The sequence below is a fragment of the Leguminivora glycinivorella genome, chromosome Z (genome assembly GCF_023078275.1).
Source record: "Leguminivora glycinivorella isolate SPB_JAAS2020 chromosome Z, LegGlyc_1.1, whole genome shotgun sequence".
In the NCBI taxonomy this organism is placed as follows: Eukaryota; Metazoa; Arthropoda; class Insecta; order Lepidoptera; family Tortricidae; genus Leguminivora; species Leguminivora glycinivorella.
The window spans coordinates 18,843,470-18,869,547 of NC_062998.1; the positions used below are offsets into that span (position 1 = coordinate 18,843,470).

At 35.4% G+C, this 26,078-nt stretch overlaps 2 protein-coding genes across 6 annotated transcripts in view; one reads left to right on the forward strand and one right to left on the reverse strand.

The window, feature by feature from the left end:
- LOC125240619 overlaps positions 1–25,745 on the reverse strand; it is a 39,388-nt gene extending 13,643 nt beyond the window's left edge. For 2 of the 5 annotated variants that reach the window (XM_048148583.1, XM_048148586.1), the window contains exons 1-7: positions 24,339–24,545; positions 2,572–2,703; positions 2,097–2,293; positions 1,737–1,878; positions 1,558–1,651; positions 1,165–1,236; positions 182–289 (exon numbers count right to left, since the gene is read on the reverse strand). In XM_048148583.1, coding sequence (XP_048004540.1) covers positions 182–289; positions 1,165–1,236; positions 1,558–1,651; positions 1,737–1,878; positions 2,097–2,293; positions 2,572–2,702 — 744 coding nt within the window. In that variant the 5' untranslated portion in view covers position 2,703; positions 24,339–24,545. Of the gene's footprint in view, positions 1–181; positions 290–1,164; positions 1,237–1,557; positions 1,652–1,736; positions 1,879–2,096; positions 2,294–2,571; positions 2,704–15,678; positions 16,026–24,338; positions 24,546–25,602 lie in introns of those variants that run through there. The other 3 variants (XM_048148584.1, XM_048148587.1, XM_048148585.1) reach the window with 3 other exon arrangements.
- LOC125240621 (GTP:AMP phosphotransferase AK3, mitochondrial) lies at positions 6,727–8,231 on the forward strand. The gene has a single exon (XM_048148589.1). It carries the CDS (start codon positions 7,310–7,312, stop codon positions 7,967–7,969), a length of 660 nt encoding a protein of 219 aa, XP_048004546.1. The 5' UTR covers positions 6,727–7,309; the 3' UTR covers positions 7,970–8,231.
- Positions 25,746–26,078: the final 333 nt, after the last annotated feature.

Genomic DNA, 26,078 nt, shown 5'->3' on the forward strand with positions numbered 1-26,078 from the left:
GGCCCTGGGTACAAGTCCAAAATCTAAACGGACAAAACGTCATGAAATCTGGACACCGGAACTCGGTTGAGGATTGCGATCTGTAGAAGAGAATATTAACGAAGAATTTCTCTCAAGTTACAACAGAGACTGATGCTTGCTAAACAAGTAAAAGTCGAAATTGTTTGATTTGGTTTTTAACCTGTGAATCTCCGTCGATGAGTGCGTCCCCGCCTACGCGGGTGGAGGCGAAGCATATGCGAAGCGCGTCCTCGGCTTCGCAGCGCTCGGGCCTCCCATCGTGCCGCACCTGAACAATACATATTTGTTGATTATGAGAGTTATGAGTATGAATCACGCAGGATGTCAAAATGGCGAATCCATTTCATCATTTCTCTAGAAAATTTCAGTCATTTGACTAAATCCCTGACTCTGTTTAGTGATATCACAAAATCGGCTAATAGACACGCCACGTTTTGTCATTTCACTAGATTTGTTTAGGGATTTGATAAAATCCCTGAACAACGACAGTGAGTTGACGAAACGAACTCAAAAAGTCAACTAGTTTTAACATTTCCCTAAACAAATTTAGGGAAATGATAAAGTCTCAACTGGTGATTTGATCAAATGTCTGAACTGGTTTCGTGAAATGACAAAACCAATAATCTAATATATCCAATTAGATTTATTAGACTCTTGCCTTTGTCACTTGATTTGATTGAATCCTTAACTAGATTAGTGAAGTGGTTTTTTGAGAGTTTTTGGTTTTCTATAAATAAGAAAAAAATAGAATAAGTGAAGAAACAAAGCTAAAAATGTTTAATTTTAAATTATTTTCATATTTATTAAAACATTTTGTCTTTTCACTGAACTTGTTTAGCGAAATGATAAAACTAGTTGACTTTATAAGCTCGTTTCGTCAACTTACTGACGTGGTTCAGGGATTTTATCAAATCCCTAAACAAATCTAGTGAAATAACAAAACGTGGCGTGTTTGTTGGTCGATTTTGTGATTTCACTAAACAGAGTAAGGGATTTAGTCAAATGACTGAAATTTTCTAGAGAAATGATAAAATGGATTCGCCATTTTGACATCCTGCGTGATTTGATCATATCCCTTAGTGATTTGATGAAATCTCTGTTTTGACCATTTCCCTGCGACATATACATATGTTTCTGACGCACCTGCAGTTTACACAGTGGAAGCGTGCACTCCAACCAGTCTTCGATAGTCAACCACTGTTTCGAGGTCATTACCTGAAATACAGATGATATTTTACCCCGTGCTGCTGTTTACTTAATTAAGTAACATACATCATAATACTCGCTCCTGTAACAACCAGAGATCGGACAAACGGGGGTGTCATTTGTTTGACCTTTTCGGAATGTAACAAATTACGAAGAGTCCGATGGCGGCTTCAGCATCATCATCATTTCAACCATTAATCACCCGCTGCTGCTAATAAGCAGCCGATTGTGAAAATCGTTTGTCGTACTAAAATATTTACATATGGGTATTCGGTTTGTTTGTGATTGTTTATCATATTAAGTACCTACTACTACTAGAAAACGTGTTACCTGTCGGCTTATCTTGATAGATCCTTCATTATTATTCTTATCTAACCATTCAAAATAATGGAGTAAACTTTTTAACTTATTTATTTGCGATTTTCTGAAACAAATGTTTAGAAATTGATAAAGTGATTGTATAAGATTACGGGTAAAAACATTTTGAACTAATTATTAAACCTCAATACCTGTGTAAATTCTTAAAAAAGTGAGTAAAGTTAAAGTCTTGTAAAGTTGGATGCGTCTTGAGCGTTCTTTTGGGAAGGGTCGAGAAGAAAGCATGAGCAACCAGAGATGATACGAAATTGTAATCTAATTCAGTCACGTCACCTGTAAGCAATTATCATTGATTAATGAGGACCATATTGGATTTATTGATAACACACTGACTGCAAGCAATCGCCCAATGTGTCTAGTCATTAAAAATATGCTGTTTTATAGATCGCTATAAATACGAGCGTTATTTCTTACTGTTGGTAGGTTATATTAGGTACATACTTCTCCTTAAAGTATTCCGTATACAGGAGAATACACATTAAAATACTTACTCTGCTGTTGCAAACTAAACATTAACCCCTTGGGCGGTCGCCAACGTTTCAAATGCAATGCCCTATTTACCATTATTCTAATGGTATTGTCTAAGAAGTGTCGACATTCCTCTGCTCCCATTTCTTCGGCTAGGAACTGTTCTAGTCCTTTCATTAGGTCAGGATCCTTGATATCGTCTTCGGGATCTATGCCAATGCTGAAAATAAATTATATTTTTGTATTAATCTAATAGTCAGTACGCAATTTAAAAACCACTTACTTAGTAGACGTACATTAATCGTGCATTTTGTCTTGTGCAATCAACGCAATGTGTTGTAGGTAAATTTATAATTTAACGACAGAGGGGTAATCCTGGCGGGGGGCAATTTCAATTTATCGCATTATTTTTTATGAGCGCCATTAGGTGTTCAGTGAACACATGCCACATGTGGACACATGGCACTGTATAGTTTGTTAGTTTCTAATTGCACTTACTTGCACATGTCGTGAATTTTCAGCATGCTGGCAGCGAGCTTCGACGGGGACGAAGCCAGCAGCAGACGCTTCAGGTGGGGCTGCACCGAGGTCCACCACGGCAGGTCGCACGGGAGTATGACAAGCGCCATCCTGATGAAAGGTAACAAGTACTGCGTTAGCCTAGTGCGTGGATAGTTCCGAAAATGCATTTGTCGTTCGTTGCAAGAAGAAAAGCCAACGTCGAACAAGTTGACTATTTTGTCTTTTCCGCGCTTGTATCGCCGTAGTATTCGTAATACTTACCTATTATTTTTTACTTTATCGTCTATCGATGGTGGCACCTAGTTTTTAGGGTTCCGTAGTCAACTAGGAACCCTTATAGTTTCGCCATGTTTGTCTGTCCGTCCGTCCGTCGGTCCGTGGATAATCTCAGTAACCGTTAGCACTAGAAAGCTGAAAGGCCATGCCAGGATAAGCTAAGTGAATCTGCCCCCAGCGAGTTTTGGCTTGAATTTTTTTTTATTGATTCGTCTTTGTATTAGTATCGAGTATGCCAAATTTCACCTCCCAAAACTTTATAGTTTAGTAATAAAAAAAAAAACGAAATTTGAACTTTCTTCGATATTTTTTTTTCTGGGCAGCCGATTTCGACGTGCGTCACGTATATTGTGCATGTAGGTAGGACAATTATATGATATTAATTTTGTGTTATATTGCCATACAAAAACTTAAAAAAAAAATGAAAAAAAAATCAATATTTTTTTAAAAGTATTATCATGCAAGCGACACCTCCAGATTTTTCATCAAAGTAAGCCTCTTTAATAAGCTACCAAATGAATATAAATACTTAATTTTATCTGTGGTAGAACAAGGTGTTTTTTTTAATTGAATACATCACAATACATTTTACTCCCATACACGCTCGTTAAAACGAATCGCTGACAAACTCCAGAGAAACGTGCACGTTGGTCATAAACACTGGCCACTAATTAACATAGTTAAACGAAAGCGATTAATTGCTATCTTACTAGGAATATAACTATAATACTAAACTAGTTTAGTCATATAGTTATATGACTGGATCCAGTTTAGTGAAATGATTGTAGGCAGGAGTGCGGCGGTGCGGCGGAGGTATAGTTATAACCCTAGGGATATAATTATATGCCGTAACATAGCTAAACGAAAGCGATTCCTTACCATCTTACTAGGAATATAATTATAATACGTTACTAGTTTAGTTATATAATTATATCACTGGATTAAACTTAGTCTAGGGATATAATTATAATATGTCTCTAGTTAAGTAATATAGTTATATACACCGTGTTTCACTTAACACTAAAAACCTGAAATCAGTTTGTTCAGAATCGAGAGTAGAATCGATTGAGCTATATCTTGATGGGGGTAATATTTTTTGTTTAATTTGTATTATTAGTTATTTTTTACGTGCCCATTCTATTGTATTCGTAATGCGACATTGTGTATATCGCATTGCTAGAGGTTGCTTACCTTTTTCAGTATTTAGGGGTATTAATACTGGCTGGTTACTTGGACGATACTTTTTCCGTTATACGAGTTTGACGTTGTTTGTCAGTTTAATCTTAATGTTTATCATAAGTCATAACAAATTGAACTCGTACCTAATTACAACCTTGTCATTTTTAATGTTGGGTTTAAATTTGCTTACCGCGATTAAATTACCGGGATTTCCCGGGAAATCAAGAACCGGGAAATACCGGGAGCATGCCCTAACTGTTACGTTTTAACTAATATAGCTTGGATTCGTTTGTTTAGTAACCAAACCTTGTGTACTATGTTCGGATCGATACAAAATAAACTTTGTTCTAACGTCAGTGACGATGTTGTTATTCCAAATCGTCCCGCTATACGTATTATAAAACACTGATTTAAACTTTCACGATTTTTACACATATTTAAAATTGCAAACGGGACTTAATACATAGTAATACGCGATTAAGTCCCGTTTGAAATTTTAAATACCGTATTATAATTATATTCCTAGTAAGATGGTTCTGAATCGCTCCCTTATATCCCTAGGGTTATAACTATTCCTCCGCCGCACCGCTGCACTCCTGTCTACAATCATTTCACTAAACTGAATCCAGTCATATAACTATATGACTAAACTAGTTTAGTATTATAGTTATATTCCTAGTAAGATAGCAATTAATCGCTTTCGTTTAACTATGTTACGACGTATAATTATATTCCTAGGGTTATAACTATATAACGGCTTTATCTATCTTACTGCGACATATATATGAATATGTTTTTTTTATAAAAAAAGTCACAAATGCGAAAAAAATTTAAGCCAAAACTCGCTGGGGGCAGATTCACTTAGCTTATCCTGGCATGGCCTTTGGTACCAATATGTATATCAATCACGCCAACAGAGTGCAAAAATAAAAAATGGAAAAAATGTTTTATTAGGGTACCCCCCCTACATGTAAAGTGGGGGCTGATATTTTTTTTCATTCCAACCCCAACGTGTGATATATTGTTAGATAGGTATTTAAAAATGAATTAGGGTTTCCTAAGATCGTTTTTTGATAATATTAATATTGTCGGAAATAATCGCTCCTAAAGGAAAAAAAAGTGCGCCCTCCCCCCTCTAACTTTTGAACCATACGTTTAAAAAATATGAAAGAAATCACAAAAGTAGAACTTTATAAAGACTTTCTAGGAAAATTATTTTGAACTTGATAGGTTCAGTAGTTTTTGAGAAAAATACGGAAAACTACGGAACCCTACACTGAGCGTGGCCCGACACGCTCTTGGCCGGTTTTTATTTTCGTTATTTCATTATGGGTCTTCCACTTTTGGAAGGTCTACATTTGAAAAAGCAAGTACCTCATCTTTTTTCTTACTTTTCGCACTTGTATCGTAATACACCTACTATTTGATCTCACCTATTAGGAAATTGTACATTACAATACAAGTGCGTAAAAAAGGAAGTTCGGAACGAGTGGCGATAAATTAATACTCGACCGAAGGGAGTGTTTTAAATCGACACGAGTTACGAATTTCCTTTTCGCACGTGTATCGTTCGACGTTTTTCAGTATAGATGGCCATCCAAACTTTCGACCTGACATAATGAACCACTAGTGCGTAAAAAAAACCACCATCTGTAATTCTGTACTGAAAAGGACTATTCTTCCTCGAAAGAAATGTGAGGCAGCACGCCTTAACATCTCACTTGTTAGCTTCACTACGCTCATGATTCAATGTACCCTCTCATCATCATCATCATCCTCCTTGCGTTATCCCGGCATTTGCTACGGCTCATGGGAGCCTGGGATTCGCTGTGACAACTAATCCCAAGATTTGGCGTAGGCACTAGTTTTACGAAAGCGACTGCCATCTGACCTTCCAACCCAAAGGGTAATTCAATGTACCCTCTCTCCGTAAAAAAATACAAATGTATAATTTGATTTCACTCAATGTCCCTAGGTAGGTATATTATGATTTATGTGGTTATTAAAATTGTAATCGAATGGAAAAGTCGCGGGTTCTAAATTCTACTTTTAAACCATTTTTTAATTTTTGTAATAAATAAGTACTGTTAACTATTTTACTTGTAAAACATTTCTTGCTTGCAAAGTGTCTCTTCTTGGGATTAGGTTGCTAAGCTGAGCTTAGGTTGTTAATTTTCAGGTAGGCGTGGCAAAATTCAGGGACACTGCTAAGAGGATCATGATTAAGTAGAGGTTTTTTGGTTCACAACATTGAGAAGCGTCAGAGGCTATTTTAAGATTTAGAGAATTTTTAAGTAACTTTAACAGAAATCATTAAATAAATCGTGGATTCAAGCCTATATCGAAATATTTATATATTATTATAAGATGTATTTGACTCGGTTCACGTGATCAATTAGGCATTAGTATAAACATGCCTACCACAAAATTAGGTAATAAGGTGATCGTGATCGGTTGCTAGACTACCTAGTAGGCGTCATCCATATATTACGTCACAGTGTAAGGGGGGGGGGAGGGGTCATACTAAATGTGACAATCCCTGTTAAAGGGATACAAAAAAGCGTGACATAGGGGGGGGGGAGGGGTCCAAAAACCTGAAATTTGGTGTGACGTAATATGTGGATGATCCCTATAAATAACTTCATTTTATTTGGCAGCGCGGCAGCCAATAGGTCCAGTAGGTATTTAGTTAGTTGGTACGATATAATAATAGTATTAATAGTTCACCCCAGGCCGAGTTGATTCGTTTTTAGACTCGCAGTCGTGTCGTCTCGTGTTTGCATTTTGCTTTGCGTCTAGCGATTAGCGACGCATTACGTTAGTCTACTCGAACACGCGTCGACGCTGCAGCTGTCAAAATGATCGCTTTCCACTTTGACATTTCAAGTGAAGTGTTTTGAAGTTTGTACCATACTGTACTTTGAACTCGCACAAAATTCAAATTTTATTACGCTAAAACGATATACATTGTGTAATATAAATGATTATGCCGTTTGTTAACCGTATTAAAAACCGTGATATAGAAAGCAAGTAAACAAAATAAATTCACGGCTTTTGGTGTACAAAAGATACAAGCCATAAATAATTATGTTGATGCTGTAAGTTTCGTGAGAGACTCATTTCCTTATCTACGGTTCAATATAACTGATAATACAGCTGTAGATACTTTTGTGATATCAGTGATTGTCGACTTGTATGTCGTCAAGGTGTGATTGAGTGAAATACTATTGTTGTGTCACATTAAGGTTATTTTTAAATCATGATACTCAAAGGCAAATTATTGAAGGCGCTCATTTTGGGCGCTCCAGCATCAGGAAAAGGTACTATTTCATCTCGTATTGTAAAAAAATACAACATTGCACATGTGTCCAGTGGAGACAAATTGAGAGAGCATATAGAGCATCAGACAGACTTAGGGAAAGAAGTGAAAAAATATTTAAATGAGGGAAAATTAGTGCCTGATGATTTAATAATAAAGTTTATGATAACTGAACTGAAAAAAGTTGAGAATAAACCATGGCTATTAGACGGTTTTCCCAGGACTGTTGCACAGGCAAATGCTTTGTGGAAGACCCAACCCGTCGATGTTGTACTCAACCTGGTGGTGCCCTTCGAGGTGATCATCGACCGGGTCAAAAACCGCTGGGTGCATCTGCCTTCAGGAAGGGTCTATAATATTGGGTTCAATACTCCAAAGAATCCTGGTAAAGATGATATTACAAATGAAGACTTAGTTCAACGTCCTGACGACAGGCCAGAAGCAGTGAGACAACGCCTCGAAATATATGACGGTATTACTCGCCCTGTTATTGATTTTTATAAAGAAAAGGGAATTCTCAAAGAATTTGAAGGACGTACTTCTGATGAAATATGGCCAAAGGTAGTGGCCTATTTAGATCCTATATTTAACAAAAAGTAGCTTTACAGGAATAGTAGATAGATAGCTTTAATAATTGGTGCTAGAATTTTTGGAATGTTTTTAGTGTATGTAAGTACAAGTGTACTACTCATTGTAAATATTTATATTTAAAAGGAAGCCAGATTTGCCTAAATGATGATAAAAAATTAGCTAATATTATATAAGTAGTTGACATAATGTAATTAGTAAAGACTGCTCTAGTTTTCTTAGATTGTGGAAGTATAATTAAATCATTGAAAAATATTAGTTTTTTACAACTTATATTCAACCTTTCGTATGCGTCTGTCAAAAAATTGTCATTAATATATTAGTCATAATAACTACATGTTAAAGTTGAAACAATATGGAGCAGATCTGCTCCTAAGCATACGAGAGGTTAAGTCAAGTAGGTACATACATATATGTAAAACAATTCACAAATCTGTCTTCCATGTTGGTAATTAATTGTAGTATATATACATACATACATTTGTACTTATATTAGATTAATGATTAGTATGTGAAACAAAATAAATAAGTATTCTAATATTTATGAAGTGGATTGCTACAACATTCTTTAATAAAAAAAAAAAAATAAAAAAAAACATTTACTTTTTTATTTTAAGTATATAATATGAGTCAGTATACAAAAAATATGTTTATTAGTTAGTCAATATAACCAAATAATCTTAGACAATTTTATCATGATTATATTGCTGTTGAGTGTGAAGGATTTTGTTTTTATTTGTTTATTCAATTTGTAAGATACTAAAGATTTGATAGTAAATTAAGTTTTAAATATGAGGAATTCTGTGACTGTGACAATGTGAAACCACATATGTGATTTAATTTTTTTAATTAAGGGACAGAGGGACAATTTCGACGGGGAAAATGTTCAAATCAACTGATTGATTTTTTTCATTACATAATTATCTTAAGCTTACATATGGTAAGTATTCACTGAACACGCGTGCCACATATGACCAGTGGACACTATTTAATAATGCAAAAAATGTAAAACATGGAAAAATCGAGTAGTTGATATTTGCCGCCCAGTCGTAAAAAATTAGCTGTACCTTATAGCACAGAAAAAATCATAAAACTTTGTTTCAATATCATACAATAGTTAAACCTTATTGCAGTAACATGTCCATGGAAGGTCTAATAATGAGCATCTTTTTTCCATCATGGAACAAAGTTGTTCTGGACCTTTGGAAGGCGCCCCCCCGTTGAAATAGTGACCTTGACATTTAAAACAATAGATTAAAATTCCATGCACGGATCCGTGTTTAAGCATACGAGGGGTTAATATAAAATAATTTCGACTGGGGATATCGCAACTAATCGAAATATTTCACTGTTTTACACTAATAAATAGAGTGCCAGGGACGTTCACTGAACACGCGTGCCCTATGTGACAGTGGACACTGTTTAATGATGTAATAATTATAAAACATGGGAAAAAATCGAGTAGGTAGGTACTTGAAATTACCCGCCATTTATTATCGGGTCGATACTTAAGCGGAGTTTAGACCAGCAAGTTATTGCTGCAAGTTTTGAGACGCAACTATAGGTAAGAGTGAGTGGCAAATATCTGCATCTCTTTCTTGCATATATTTCTGTCTCAAAACTTGCACGTCTAAACTCAGCTTTACACGGAATAATACTAACAGCAACACTCTTAGCTAACCATCGCTAGACGTTATGCCCTTGTAATAAGGATTACAAATGTTCAGCTAACAGTGTTGCCAATGGTACCTACCTAAATTGTGCGACATGAGGTGTAAGACTTGTACTATTATATATTCTGTGGTGTAAGTTAAATATTGCAGACTCGAGTCCAAAAATCGCTCCAGCAGACCGTCGCGATTTAACCCTTAAATGCAGTGATGTATATTTATGCCTCATGCACTTTTAACTCTACTGACAGCGTGTCAAAATTAAAATTTGAATAAATCTTTGTCAAGGTCATGCATTAATGCTTAAGTTTAAGGACTCGAGTTTGCAATATTTTTACGTCCACAGTTACGACAATGTTTTTCATCACTATTGCAATAAAAATAAGTAAAAAGATAACAATATAAAATTATGGTAAAGAAATATCATAACTCTGTCGGAAAAAACTATACACTCGCTACGACTGCGGCGTTACGTGGTCTATTTGTATGGCCAACATAGGCTCCAGAGGGGGGAGAGGGGGCCATGACCCCCGCCCTGGATCCGCGCATGCACAGGTACTGAGCAAGCTTATTGAAAAACAATAATTTCGACGTGAATTTGACTACTTCCAAAACGCCATAGCTTAAAAGTTCTACGGAATAAGCAACTTGACTGTACTTAAAATAAAATATTTTATACCATGCACGAAATAAAGCATCAGATAATTTATAAGTAAAACAGGGACAGAAGTTATTTTTAACTCCAATTTATATTTTATAAATCCGGTAGAATTAATAATATTAATTCTAACTGATTTATTTTATATATTATATAAAATAAATCAGTTGACCGTGACGTCACTCAATTCGATTTCATATTAATTCCATATTAGCAAGTCGCTCAAAATCGTTTTGACAGTTCTTAAAAAGAAGCTGATTTGACTAGGAAGAAAGTAGTTTATAGGCTGGGTTATCACTGATTTTTGTCAGACTGGTAATGAAGTCAAAACTTGAATCCATTTCGAGGCTGATTTAAATAAAAACTTATGCGTTTCACTTTTGCGACACACTCGCATACATGTCTTCTCTCCACATGCTTCTCTTTCCCTCGGCCTCGTGCGAATATCAGCAATTCAGCATACAGTCAGCATCAATTAGTATACTACTATAGCGGATGAAACAACGCACCAAAAGTATTTGATATCATGAATTACTTTTCTAAATATAGATAAATCTATGCAGATCTAGTTCCAAAATGTATACATACATACATATACATACAATCACGCCTGTATCCCATAAAGGGGTAGGCAGAGCACATGAACTACTCAAGTTTCAGGTGCCACTCTTGGCAAAAAGAGGTTGAAAGAAAACTAAAATTGTGACATTGCAGTGACAGGTTGCCAGCCTCTCGCCTACGCCACAATTTTAACCCATATCCCACAGTCGGCTTCTACGACACCCACGGGAAGAAAGGGGGTGGTGAAATTCTAAACCCGGCCCACAGGGGCAAAATGTATAAATTTCATTAATTGTTCTATGCAGGTAGGTACAGACATAAATCTCTTTTGATATTGGTAACTCATAATGACCTTGATTACCGCGATGTTGCACTGGCTAATCAGGCCATGCCTGAGCAATTCCGGAAAAGTGTATAAATTCCACTGCACCAAATGTCACTGTTCTGTACGAAAGTGCATGCTGTTCGTATAAAAATACCCAAGTCACTATAAGCGTGCCGTTCAGATTTGAAGAGTTCCGTTCTGGCCATCATCAGCAGTTCCACTGCACCAAATGTCACTGTTCCGTACCTAGATGCATGCTGTTCCTTTATTAACACAAAAATCACCATAATGTATGCCTTTCAGATTTGAGGAGTTCCCTCGATTTCTCCAGGATCCCATCATCAGAACTGGGTTCTGAGAAAAATGGGACCAATCTGTATGTATATACATTCAATCAAAAAAAAAATTTTCAAAATCGGTCCAGGAACGACGGAGATATCGAGGAACAAACAAAAAAAAAAAAAAAAAAAAAAACATACAGACGACTTGATAACCGTCCTTCTTGAGATATGAGGCGACGGTTAAAAAATGTTAAAGAAAACCACATTCAACAAATCTGATTTTAACATAGCTTTTTTAGAATTTTTGAATACTCCGCTTGACAACAATTTACCTTCACCCGCTGAATTATTGAATAATAGGAAACTACGCAGTTTTTTACCATGTTCTCCAAGATTACTAGCTCCTAAAATCCCGCGAAATGTCGAACACTACCTAAAATCGCGTCAAAGTAAACAAAAACATTATTACGATAAAGGAGCTAAGCACCTGCGAGAACTCCAAGTAGGCGAAAAAGTTAAAGTAAGATTAAACAATGAATGGAATAATGGAACTATACATGGAACTGTAGGTACGAGGTCTTATCTTATAAAAATGACATCTGGTAGAATTCTAAGACGTAATCGCAGACAGCTGATAATTGACTCACCTCAGCGCTCTGATCTACCTAGCGTACGTACTTACGATGATATAAATGTAACTATGTCCCGTCTGCCTGTGCCGCAATGTCCCGTCGGCTCCCGGGGCCCAAGTCCAAACCGCGAACAAATGAATAATACTAATTATTATGTTACTCGCTTTGGCAGGATGGTGAGACCTCCTGATCGGTGGACCTACCCCGTTCCCGAATCTCGTCGAAATTAGATTAAGTACCTACTTACCAACTAAGGTAACTGTACACTATTCCGGGATAGTAAAATGTGGTACATTATTCCGGGATACTTTGGTTTTTGTCGCAAACTAAGGAAACTATCAGTAAAATCATAATTCAATGCAGTATTTTATTAACTATAGATCAAATAGAACCGAAAAAGTCAATTTTCGAATATGTATCATATCTTTTGAAGCCGTGAGGTACCTCCAAATGCGTCAGTCGCAACCACGCAGTGGTTTCTATGGGCGTGTTTGACGGTGAGCTTAACGCGGCAGCGGAACTTCTTAAGGGTTTACTGTGAAACGGAAACACAGTCTACAATGTTTTTATGTTTTATTACTATTTGCGGTGAAGTATATTTATATATTTGATGTAAATATATTGAGTAAAGATTTCAGATTTATAGTGACATAATTACGGCACATATATTTTTTAGATTTTAGACTCATAATTGAGTACGAAATGTATACTCGTTGAGTAATACGTGCGAAATATTGGAGTGTGGCATCGACATTAAATTTGTTTTATTTCATAAAATTAAAGCACAAAGGTTACTTATTTCGATGTTTTGAGTATAATTGTTATATAATCTTCCAATGTACTAAGAATAAAATCTTGTTTGTCTTTTAATATAGCCTTCGTTTTGACTGCCGTAATTAAGTACACGACTTTATATGAGTGTATCTTATTCCGGTATGCCCATATAAAGCATATAAAAATATAAAAACACAAAATAATGTATAGAGACCCGACTATTATTATGTTTTTAAACTTCCTTAGTTAGCTAAAAATCTTTATACCGCACATTGGTTTGTCCGTCAGTCAGTCTGTCCGTCTACAATTTAGCTCTATCATTATTAGTACTATTAGAAAGCTATATAAATATAAAATAGTACAAATTCGTCGGACAGTCAATCTGTGTAAGAGCGGCCTATAATATTTATTGAGTACTATTTATTTATATATACATACTTGAATAACGTATCACCACCATATATGTATACGGTGTAGCTCAGTGATCACCAGTAACAAAAAACTGCAATTTTCACGAGTACCTTGCAATTTTTATAACCGGCAATAGCTTCTGGATTGAAATTAAATTTTGAAAAAATAAACCCCGACATTGTGAAGTGTTTTTCATCAAACATGGCTAAGAACACTCTCGACTAATTCAGCTTTCAAACGAAAAAAACTAATCTAAATCGGTTCATCCATTCGTAAGCAATGCCTTAGACAGACAGACAGTAAAACTTATAACACCCTGTCATTATATCATACAATCGTTATACCGTAAAATATCAGTTTCCCATCCCACCCCAACCCATCAAAACATTGCCAATTATAAAAAATACACTCTGTATAAGCATCTATTAAAACGATATGTGCATTTATATATTTATGTAAACAACATTTTTAATTCATTTTCTTACATTATGCTTAAAGAACGTCGACTTTAAAGGTATCCCGTAATTACGTACAACGACTCCCGGAATTGAAGCCATACCAAAATTGTATCCCGGAATAATGGGCAAACTAAGGGTTAAGTAAAACAACGGTAATTTCTCTAAATTAGAAGTTACGATGGAAAATAGTTTCTTAAATCCATCGTAGAAGACTTATCCTTAAAATAAAATAATTAACACGACTAGAAACTTCGCATTTTTTTTACAATCCTTACTCAAAGTAGGAAACGTCTTAAGTTCCCGTAATATGGGACAGTTACCTTAACTTACCTTCCCAGATTGTAAACAATAAAAATATGAATGGATGTTATAAATATAATACATAAATCTCCTTAATGAACGCACATTATATACAATGTTTATATAATTGTCATAAATAAATTAAATAGTTTAAAAATAAAAAACCTGTCTATGTCATGTAATAGGTACGGTAAATAAGTGAATTATGTAATTAATTGCAAAATGCATGTATTCATATAATGTAATTAAATAATTATGCTTGTGATGTTATGAATGTAAGATAAAAACAAAAATGAGATCAATATATACTAGATATTAGATACACTTGCATGCGTAAGTTTATTCTTATCTAGATGAAAATAGAAAATTAAATAATTACATATATAAATGGTAAAATTGTTAAATTAATTGGGTAAGAAATTTATCAAAGAAATATTTTTTGTAAGGAAGGAAAATGTGTGTAATTTGCATGGGTAAACTTACTATATTTTTGTTTTCTTTTTTCAAAGGGGAGTTGTCACATATTACTATGTGGGTAGATTTGTATGTAGGGTAGGCGGTAACGGCATGCAAGCGAAAATAATAAATCAGTCTATAATCAGCTGAGGTGGTTTCATTGTGTGTTCCCTAATACTTTACATGACTCAGAGAGATGACTGACGCCGCGAAATAAAAATAATCGCATTTTAGTAATTTACCTGTCAACTATGCCAGTTGACACATACCTTGTGACCATGTTATTCCTATGCCAGTAACACAAATATGTGACTACGATAATTACGCCCGGCATAGCTAAAGGGCTTAGTGAAACGCTGCCGGCGTCGAACGTGTTAAATGAAGTGTGTTACCCATTAATAAAAACAAAACTTCATATGTTTATTACACGAAAGAAAAAACGACCAAACCCTCTTGTGGCCGAACGGGAAATCGAACCCAGGTCTTCAGCATCCGCAGCTTCGCGCCCGCCTGCTTCGCGAATTAATACAAAGTAGTGTGACTACTTGAAACAACAAATTAATAAAATACCTAATTTAATTTGTTCCCTAGTTGGTTCATAGGATTTGGCAAATTAATTTTGAGCTGAAAGGCGTCAAGAGCTCTAAACGTGTTATAATACGCTGCCTCTACATTAATACAGTTCTCAGTCTAAATTGTTAAAAAAGACATATACTTCAGTACGTATGTAACTGCATTTTTTATTAAAAAGACCCCATGTAATTAGATCATCTATGAATTGAATATAATTATTTATTTATTATAAAATGGGTTCCTAAGAAAAAATAAGTAGGTAGCTTTAATAGTGCTAAGCGTAGGTAGTGTAGGCACATGTGAATGTAACGATATACACATTATACATATAATATACAAAAATCAAAACTAATTTAAATTTAATATTTGAGATAAATACGTATACGTTTTTGAATAGTGTACACCACGCCTTAAAAATCCTTTTTTGTTACTCTGAGTTCCTGGCCATACGTTACTATTCAAAAGTAACGAAAAAGGAAGTAACAATGAGATCCTTAATACATTTGAAAATTTCTGTAAGCAAATTGAACGGCTAATCTGAATAATGAGTTGAATTATATGAGTCTCACAATATGGCTATAATATAATATTTAAGCAAAACAAAAGAAATAACAGTACTTACCAGAGTTTTTCGGTAACAGGTGCGTCGACGGTTCGTAGCTCGCTTTGAATGACTGTCAACGCGGAAAAAATGGCCGCCACAGTGCCAGGGTTACCAGCTTAGATTAAAAAATCTACTAAGTTTAGTAAAAAATGTTTTTTTAATGGACAAAAATACGGTAACAAAAACCGGAATCAAAAAGGAAAGTATTATGGGACAAACTAAAAGTTTAAATATAAAATATATTTTATTAACAAATAAATCTCAGCCCACAAAATAATGAATTAGTTAGGTGATTCGTTCTTATTAAACAAAAAAATCTGAACAAATTATTCCATAAAGTTATGGAAAATGGACGATGAAGTAGGCAAATCCAAAATGGGACATGGGTGTTTTCATACAAATGAAATCTACCAAATTTTGAAAATTATTTTTTATAAATTAATGTATGCGTTTTGATTTATACAATATACAGTTATTTATTTTATTATTAGAACAAAATATTGTTTCGGTTAAGTTCATAAGAGTAAATATTTAACCATCTCAGAATTAATTATAGGTTTTAAACTACAGAGGACAAAGGTAAAAGACAAATGTACAAACATTTCCGGAATTGCCTAGTGCGGTGTTCGCTGAAATGTGAGTTTTTTCTGTATGGCAATTTTTTCAACTCGCCAGATAAATGCACATTTTGCACAAGTTACTGATAAGTACCCTTTTTCTTTGTGTTACTTCTGGCACGCAAGCAAGGTCGCGTGATAAACGATATAACGTCAGGCAGTCCTTTTCGCACTATCTGTAAATGCGATAGGGACGCACCGATGCAATAAAGTTTATTCAACTATGTCACAGTATAATAAATAGTACTATCGTACAGTATGGCCACTCCCGCTCCCCACTGAAAGTACCGCCCACCCCCTCTCGGTTACCTCACAGTTACCGCCTGTCAAAAACGCGAACAGTCGGCCTGTCATATTTCACTCATACAAGCATGGTACGCGTTCACCTACACGAGCTTAGAATGTTTCATATTTCATATTTCATATTTCATTTATTGCATAGCCATGAACATATTTACATAATAAGGTGTTACAGGTATAAGTCGGCAATTCATGACACCCTGTTAGGGCACACAATACTTATTATATCTAACTTAATATCTAACAGAATTCATGAATATTAAAAATAAAAATAAGATGTAATCATTGCAATAATAAAAGATTAAAATTTCGGTATAAATATTAGGTACATAACATTCCGTGCATACGTTTTGAAATTGAATTAACTAAAATTCGTGCAATCATATTTATAAATTGTAACATTAAATTATTATTAAATTATTATTATTATTGCATTATTTTACTATTATAGCTCATCATCATTTAGAAACTGTTCAATTGAATAATAACATTTATTAATTAACATGTCTTTTAATTTATTTTTAAATAATTTGTCAGTTGCTACTAGCTTAATACTGTCTGGAATATTATTATATATGGAAATAATGTTACATTGTGGTCCATTTTTAAATATGGCTAAATTTGATTTTGGTAAAAATAATTTGTTTCTATATTGGCTTCTAGTTTTTGCTGTTTCTGGTTTTATGGGAAATAGATGTGGGTGTTTTCGAACAAAGATTGCCGCTTCCAATATAAATATTGAGGGTAGCGTTAGAAGCTTAAAATTAATAAAATGAGGGCGAGCGCTATTAGGGATGTGAATGTTGGCTAATATGCGGATACATTTCTTTTGCATGATGAAAAGTTGTTGCGAGTCTACACTGGTTCCCCACAGAACGACACCGTAACGGAGGCTCGAATAAATATACGAAAAATATACAGACAACGCGGCTTCAAGACTAGCGTTAGATTTAAGTATGCTTAGTGCGTATGTATATCTAGCTATTTTTGTTTTGGTATTTTGAATGTGTGTTTTCCAGTTTAGACTGGAGTCTATCGTGATTCCTAGTAGATTGAATTCATTAACCTCTTCTATTTCATTATTGTTTACTTTTAATTGTAATTTTAGTGGCTTTTTTTGGATGGGTTTGAACTGAATTATCTTTGTTTTTTGGAGGTTTATTTCTAAATTGTGATCCTCGAGCCACTTTTGAACTGTAAGAAAGGTGTCGCAGAGCAGTTTGTTGCATTCAATGCTATCTGTACTATTGAGTAGCAGGGAAATATCGTCCGCAAACATAACGCAATTGACATTTGTGTTCAGTATTTTGGGCAAGTCGTTTATGTAAGCTATAAATAGGGTACTTCCCAGCACACTGCCCTGTGGAAGTGAACAGGTGCTAGGAATGCGCCTCTTTCATATATTAAATTTGATCGCCAGTGTCCGAGATGTGACTATGTAGTGTGCTATGCCTGCTGGATAAAACTTAGTAAAATATTGACGAAGTTTTTATCTATTTGAAGAATTCCTTTAAATTTGCACTAAAATATTCTCAATATATAGGATCCGACTAGGGACTAAGTGCAGAGGTACTTATAGTATGAATTTTCTGAGATGAACTTTTCGATTTTGCCCTAATCTGTTAAACAAAGGCCTTTGTTTCTATTATTCGCGGTGTTTAGCTCCCGTTTCCACAGCACGTGCTAAAGTCTCAGTGTAGTTAAAAAGCAACTATCATGATAGCAATAAGGTTCAAATTTATTAAACTGTTTGCAGTGTGCAGGTAACTTTTTTTGAAGATGACAAAAGCCCTTTGAACCTTATTGCTATCATGATAGTTGCTTTTTAACTACACTGAGACTATAGCACGTGCCGTTTAAACGGGAGATAACCGCAGCGAATAATAGAAACGAAGGCCTTTGTTTAACAGATTAGGGCAAAAGCGAAAAGTGCATCTCAGAAAATTCATACTATACCTAGACCAGGGGCGGCTCACTCCGCGATCCTTTCGCCGCGCTACAAGTACATGCCGGCGGCCGCGAGTTCGCGGCCCATTCAGTGGCGACGACCTTCGCGCGGCGCAATAGAATTCAATGTCGTCTGCACGCGTGCGGTCCGTTTGTTAATGTAGGTAAGAATTTAGAATGGCGGCGTTTTGTGAACATCAAAGGAGTGAGCCTTCTGTACTTGTACTATTATATATTCTGTGCCTAGACTTAAAATACTTGAGTTCTTACAAACTCAACTCTTTGAATGGGAACACACACCGTCTATGTGTGATTGGGTATAGTGTTAGTTAATACATAATCTAATCCAACTTAAATAACGCATGGGAATAACCACGTTTGCTAATGCACAACTTGCGTTCTCACGCCCGAGTCACACCTCGGACACTGGCGATCAAATGTATGAAAGAGGCGCGTTACTAGCACACAGTCTAATAGATCAAGAGCCCAGGCCCGCCAGACCTTCCTCAAATTCTCAAGGATGAAACTTTGGGACAATGTAGAGTTCACATCGGCGTTTAATGTGTGCATATTTTCTAGTTCGGCCCATCGGCCAATTTTTTGCTATCAAGTGATGAAGGTGAAAAAAAAAAGTGCTTACTTTCCTTAAATTCTCAAGGCTGATTTTTATATATGTGTTTTATTATGCACGTTGTTAGAAATTGGTTATCATCAATGCCAGACCGTTTCCGCCGCCCATAACTTTTACCAGACGCGACAAAGTTGGCAAAAAACGACTCTAACTTACCTCATTTTCTCAAGCCTGATTTTGATATATGATACGCAGGGACCTATAACTAGACCGTTTGTAAGCAGCCAGACCAATCGGATGGACCCAACCATCCGCCAGACCGACTTAAAGTTTCGATATGAGCATTAGTAAAATTGAAATATTCCGGGTCTATAAAAGCTAAAAACTTGAATTTTCTACATTAAGCTACGTGTGTATTGTATACTTGACGTAATAAGCGACTTTCAAAAATTTTACTTCTAAGGAAATAAAAAAATGAAAGTTTATATGTGGTGCAAGATTAATTTTAAGCTATGAATTTTATTTACACTGCGTAAGTACATGTGTATTTTATTATAAATATAACTTTTACCAGACGCGACAAAGTTGGCAAAAAACGACTCTAACTTACCTCATTTTCTCAAGCCTGATTTTGATATATGATACGCAGGGACCTGTAACTAGACCGTTTGTAAGCAGCCAGACCAATCGGATGGACCCAACCATCCGCCAGACCGACTTAAAGTTTCGATATGAGCATTAGTAGAATTGAAATATTCCGGGTCTATAAAAGCTAAAAACTTGAATTTTCTACATTAAGCTACGTGTATATTGTATACTTGACGTAATAAGCGACTTTCAAAAATTTTACTTCTAAGGAAATAAAAAAATGAAAGTTTATATGTGGTGCAAGATTAATTTTAAGCTATGAATTTTATTTACACTGCGTAAGTACATGTGTATTTTATTATAAATATAACTTTTACCAGACGCGACAAAGTTGGCAAAAAACGACTCTAACTTACCTCATTTTCTCAAGCCTGATTTTGGTATATGATACGCAGGGACCTGTAACCAGACCGTTTGTAAGCAGCCAGACCAATCGGATGGACCCAACCATCCGCCAGACCGACTTAAAGATTCGATATGAGCATTAGTAGAATTGAAATATTCTGGGTCTATAAAAGCTAAAAACTTGAATTTTCTACATTAAGCTACGTGTATATTGTATACTTGACGTAATAAGCGACTTTCAAAAATTTTACTTCTAAGGAAATAAAAAACCGGCCAAGAGCGTGTCGGGCCACGCTCAGTGTAGGGTTCCGTAGTTTTCCGTATTTTTCTCAAAAACTACTGAACCTATCAAGTTCAAAACAATTTTCCTAGAAAGTCTTTATAAAGTTCTACTTTTGTGATTTTTTTCATATTTTTTAAACATATGGTTCAAAAGTTAGAGGGGGGGGGACGCACTTTTTTTTTCTTTAGGAGCGATTATTTCCGAAAATATTAATATTATCAAAAAACGATCTTAGTAAACCCTTATTCATTTTTAAATACCTATCCAGCAATATATCACACGTTGGGTTTAGAATGAAAAAAAATATCAGCCCCCACTTTACATGTAGGGGGGGTACCCTAATAAAACATTTTTTTCCATTTTTTATTTTTGCACTTTGTCGGCGTGATTTAAATACATATTGGTACCAAATTTCAGCTTTCTAGTGCTAACGGTTACTGAGATTATCCGCGGACGGACGGACGGACGGACGGACGGACGGACGGACGGACAGACAGACATGGCGAAACTATAAGGGTTCCTAGTTGACTACGGAACCCTAAAAATGAAAGTTTATATGTGGTGCAAGATTAATTTTTAGCTATGAATTTTATTTCCACTGCGTAAGTACGAGGTGCGGTCCAAAAGTTTCCGGCCTAACAAAGAAAGGGCTTACATATCTTTACAATTTTATTTTTATTTTTTAATATAGTCTTCCTCTGTCACAACGCACTTTTCAAATCTCTTTATAAGCTTCTCCATCACCTAATAAAAATAATAAAGATTTTTGTCCTCAAAATCGCCCTAAACCGCACGGGTCACTTCGTCAAACGAAGATTTTTTTCTACTTCAGTCTACCTTAAGTTTTTAGAACAAATAATAATCACTTGGGGTCACGTCTCGAATATAAGGTAGGTGCCGAATATTTTTGAAGACACATTTCGTCATAGCAACCTTGTAAAATGAAGCAGCGTGAACGGGGAAATTGTCGCGGAGATGCCCTTGTGCCTCTGCTAAGTTTTTAAAGACTATTCTGCATAATCTGCTATCGTAATTGGCCAAAAAATATTGCGTAGCATCTGCTATTTACCGTAGTCTACCCTTCTTTTATGTAAATCGTTAGAATTTCGTGACAACCCTAGAATACCGTAGCCTTTATCTTTTTTCGTGCATTTTGTGACAGAGGTTGTTCTAGGCGCCTTTTCACCATGACGTTGTCACTCCATTAATTTTCTTTTGTACAGAGTATCGTCTTACATAACCATGGTTTCATCTACAGTAGCAATTGCATTCAAAAAACTCGCTACGCGGTGTCTATGCTGGTCTCAAGTTTCATGAACTCACGGTTTTTCACTCATCTCGCTGTAAGCACGATAAAAGTTTGGGCACTAACCTAGCACTAAACACCGTAAAAAAACCTACAGCCAACAGACACCTAAAGAAACTATACACCAAAAAGTGGAATAAATGACGAACACAATGATATCCATACTTTTTTTAAACTCTTCCGCCATATTTGTCGGGCCGGAGACATTTGGACCGCACCTCGTACATGTGTATTTTATTATAAATATAACTTTTACCAGACGCGACAAAGTTGGCAAAAAACGACTCTAACTTACCTCATTTTCTCAAGCCTGATTTTGGTATATGATACGCAGGGACCTGTAACCAGACCGTTTGTAAGCAGCCAGACCAATCGGATGGACCCAACCATCCGCCAGACCGACTTAAAGATTCGATATGAGCATTAGTAGAATTGAAATATTCTGGGTCTATAAAAGCTAAAAACTTGAATTTTCTACATTAAGCTACGTGTATATTGTATACTTGACGTAATAAGCGACTTTCAAAAATTTTACTTCTAAGGAAATAAAAAAATGAAAGTTTATATGTGCTGCAAGATTAATTTTTAGCTATAAATTTTATTTCCACTGCGTAAGTACATGTGTATTTTATTATAAATATAACTTTTACCAGACGCGACAAAGTTGGCAAAAAACGACTCTAACTTACCTCATTTTCTCAAGCCTGATTTTGATATATGATACGCAGGGACCTGTAACTAGACCATTTGTAAGCAGCCAGACCAATCGGATGGACCCAACCATCCGCCAGACCGACTTAAAGTTTCGATATGAGCATTAGTAGAATTGAAATATTCCGGGTCTATAAAAGCTAAAAACTTGAATAACGAATTGAATTTTATATTATAAATAACGTAAACAAGAAAAAAACAAATTGGTACAGTGCATTATAAATTAAATATTCAATTCAAAGAAGTAAACAATCAATGTTACAACGGTATATAACTAAACGAATTTCCTTTCTCCTACAAAACATGGTAACATACCTAAGTGACGAACTTTAGAATTACAAGTTTAGGAAGTTTAAACATTTGTACTCAATACGAACATCATCAACCCCGTTATAACCCATGTCGGAGATGCTGAATTTTCAGACACGAATACATTTTTGGCACTCTTCAAATACATGTATGCCGTTATAAAAAGTTTAGAATACTTTACGTGTGTACACAACATATACACTTATACTTTCCACCTCATTTTAACTGAACATATATAAATGCTTAAATAACTTTTGTAGTATGCGAGGGATTTGACATTATATGCAACATACACATAGTGCCTTTATACATAGTGTGAGGTCCCTCGCCCACAAATTAAAAAGGATCGATCTTAAAACTAATTTTAAACCACCTTGTTCGACGACCGAAAAAAAAGTTTAATTTACTTTTCTTCTTTAAATTTATAATAAAATACACATGTACTTATGCAGTGTAAATAAAATTCATAGCTTAAAATTAATCTTGCACCACATATAAACTTTCATTTTTTTATTTCCTTAGAAGTAAAATTTTTGAAAGTCGCTTATTACGTCAAGTATACAATATACACGTAGCGTAGAGCGCAAAGTTATGCTAGACGATGTCGTCCCGAAACATGATTTTTGATTTATCGATAATAGTTATTTGTTTTACAAGGGGGAAAAGCTGTTATTTAACCGCACGTGCCAATATTCATGCCCGGGCAAGCGAAAAATCGCAATATAGAACCGCGAGCGTAGCGAGTTAAACAAATGTTGTCGCCGCCTGAGTTAAACACAAAGTTTTTCACCACACCAACACTATGAAAAATTAATTTATTTTTCATTTCCACCTTCCAGCTTTAGCATAAAATATGTGTACTAGTAGGTGCATGTAGGCACACCGCGGACACTGGCGATCAAATATATGAAAGAGGCGCGTTCCTAGCACACAGTCTAAGCTCGTGTAGGCGAAGCTCTGTACCATGCTTGTATGAGTGAGATATGACAGGCCGACTGTTCGTGTTTTTGACAGGCGGTAACTGTGAGGTAACCGAGAGGGGGTGGGTGGCACTTTCAGCGGGGAGCGGGAGTGGCCATACTATATGATAGTACTCTTTATTATACTGTGATGTAGGTCCATGATATTTGATTTTATAATATAACTTCGAGTCTATATTCCAAATATTGTATGTTATAATGACTTATAATTATTTATTCAAGTTAAGTGAAACGGTATGCCAAATACTTTCGCTGGCGCTTGCTATGTGTTTATAATAAAGCCACATAAAATATAGTATCTACTTATTTTAAGGAAATAACCGCAAATACTGAAAAATGCACAATGAGACCATGTTTGTTTGAAATTTCAAGAGCAATAGAGTTGGAGATAGACCAGATAGGCACTTAGATAAAGTACTTTGATCTTAAAATTAGGAATATCCTTACCTAGTAGGTATATACCTAATTACCTAGTTCCTCGTTTACTACACGAGAATGATTGTTTAATATGCTAAAGCTAGTTAATAGGTAGGAAATATGTGATTCTGATGTTTTTGACTTCTTTCTCGGTTCATTATAAAGAATTGGCATATTTTACCATGTAAATCATCACGGCCCATCAATTCTTATTTCCGGAACTCAGTGATCTGTACGCACTCACCTATCAAGTTTTACCCTGGCGAGTCAGTAAACATTATACACTAAGCCACTATCAATTCACGACCGCGTCGCGACACTCTCCTTTTTACGCACTTTTTTCATTGTCTTACAAAGGTTCATCCACAGAGTTTACTTTGCAAATCAACATGTAATTCCTTCTTATAGACAGAAATAGTGTAGTGAGTGAAAACGCGAGCCGGCCGCGGGCGGGCTTGAGCGCGCGAACCCCAGTTATTTTTAGCTGCGTTCATGCATCGATGCTGAAATTAGATTGTAAATAAAAATTTTGGGTTACAGGAGACGTAGTCCCCATTTCCACCCAGCTAGGTAAAGTTCTTCCTCCTTTACAAAACAAAATACTTCTTTTTCGTTTAATTAAAAAGTACTAATTGTTTTAAACGTCTTTTTATTCTAGAAGCCCGGGATTCTGTAAGTATAAGATGAAACGTTAGTTTTCGTCATGTATATAGGCCACGGTCAGAACCGATCTACCGATAATTTAGTTTCGATGTCTTGTTGTATAAAATTCAATATATAATTTTGTTTAAAATTCGCATTCGCTTATAAAAACATGAACACTTACATACTTATGTCTACAGCGTGTAAAACTAACACGGGCAAATCTCTTAACGATGGTTAGTATAGGATATAAGAAATGTAATTATAGCTAACTTTTACTTAAAATTGAAATAAATATTTTGTCCATACAAAATAATTCGGCCCGCAATGTAATGCAAACACACGCGTTAAACGCTCGTTGACAGCTGTTATTGAATTTTATCGGAACCATGTTTATAGTAGGTAATTACATTGATGCTGAGAAAATTGAAAAAAATATATTATAGAGTGAAATTTAAGACAAAACCAAAAACAACTCTTAATTAATGATAAAATTGATAACACTAGATTAATGAATTATATGTTCGGTTTAATTTATCGCCCGTATAAGGCTGACACACTATATATACACACGGGTAACAGGACACAATACATCTCTTGTTATATTTCAGCATGTGTACACACAAAACTTATTTTATGAAATATTTATTTTAATAAGTAACTCTATCTAAATAACTTTTCTTGTCGACGTCTAAGTACAAGTTTAAAAAATGTTTCGTTTTTTGAGAAATAAACGTAACTTTACCTATTGGTTTAAGCTTTTTATACGCGAATAGTATAGATATACAATAAAACAAATATTTACCGGTTCGAAAATGGATTTAAGAACACGTTTCATTAGGTAAAATAGTAAAAAGTTAACTTACTTAGAACTTGAATAAGGCGTGCGACGGTTTGTATTCAACTTTTCAGTAATATTTTCTTGTTAATATGGCGAGAAGATGTGATAATTTCAGGTTATTTAGTACGAAGCACATAGTGGTACCGAAAAGCAACGCGTGTGAATCGGTTCGCGAAGCGGGCCGTACTGACGTCGTCGAGTCGACTTTCACTAGGGGATGGCTACAAGTACCCTTGCCCTGGCGGCGGCCGAGCGCCCTCCACCCTCGCAGTGACGTCACTCGCGCCGCGTCACGACCTACGATGGGTACGATGCCGGCGACGCAAACACCCAGCGTACTCACTAGAGTCCACCGCACGTCAACTATACTACTTCGTATCTACGTCACCTATTTGCAATAATTGCTTGCCAAAATAAAACTTTTGCAGGCGGTAAATGAAGTTTGCGAAATGTTTAAAAGAATTTAATTTCTGTAGGTTAATTTTAGGACTCACGTAGCTT

Coding starts and splice junctions, on each gene's coding strand:
- LOC125240621 (XM_048148589.1), top strand. CDS start 7,310: ATGATACTCAAAGGCAAATTATTGAAGGCGCTCATTTTGGGCGCTCCA.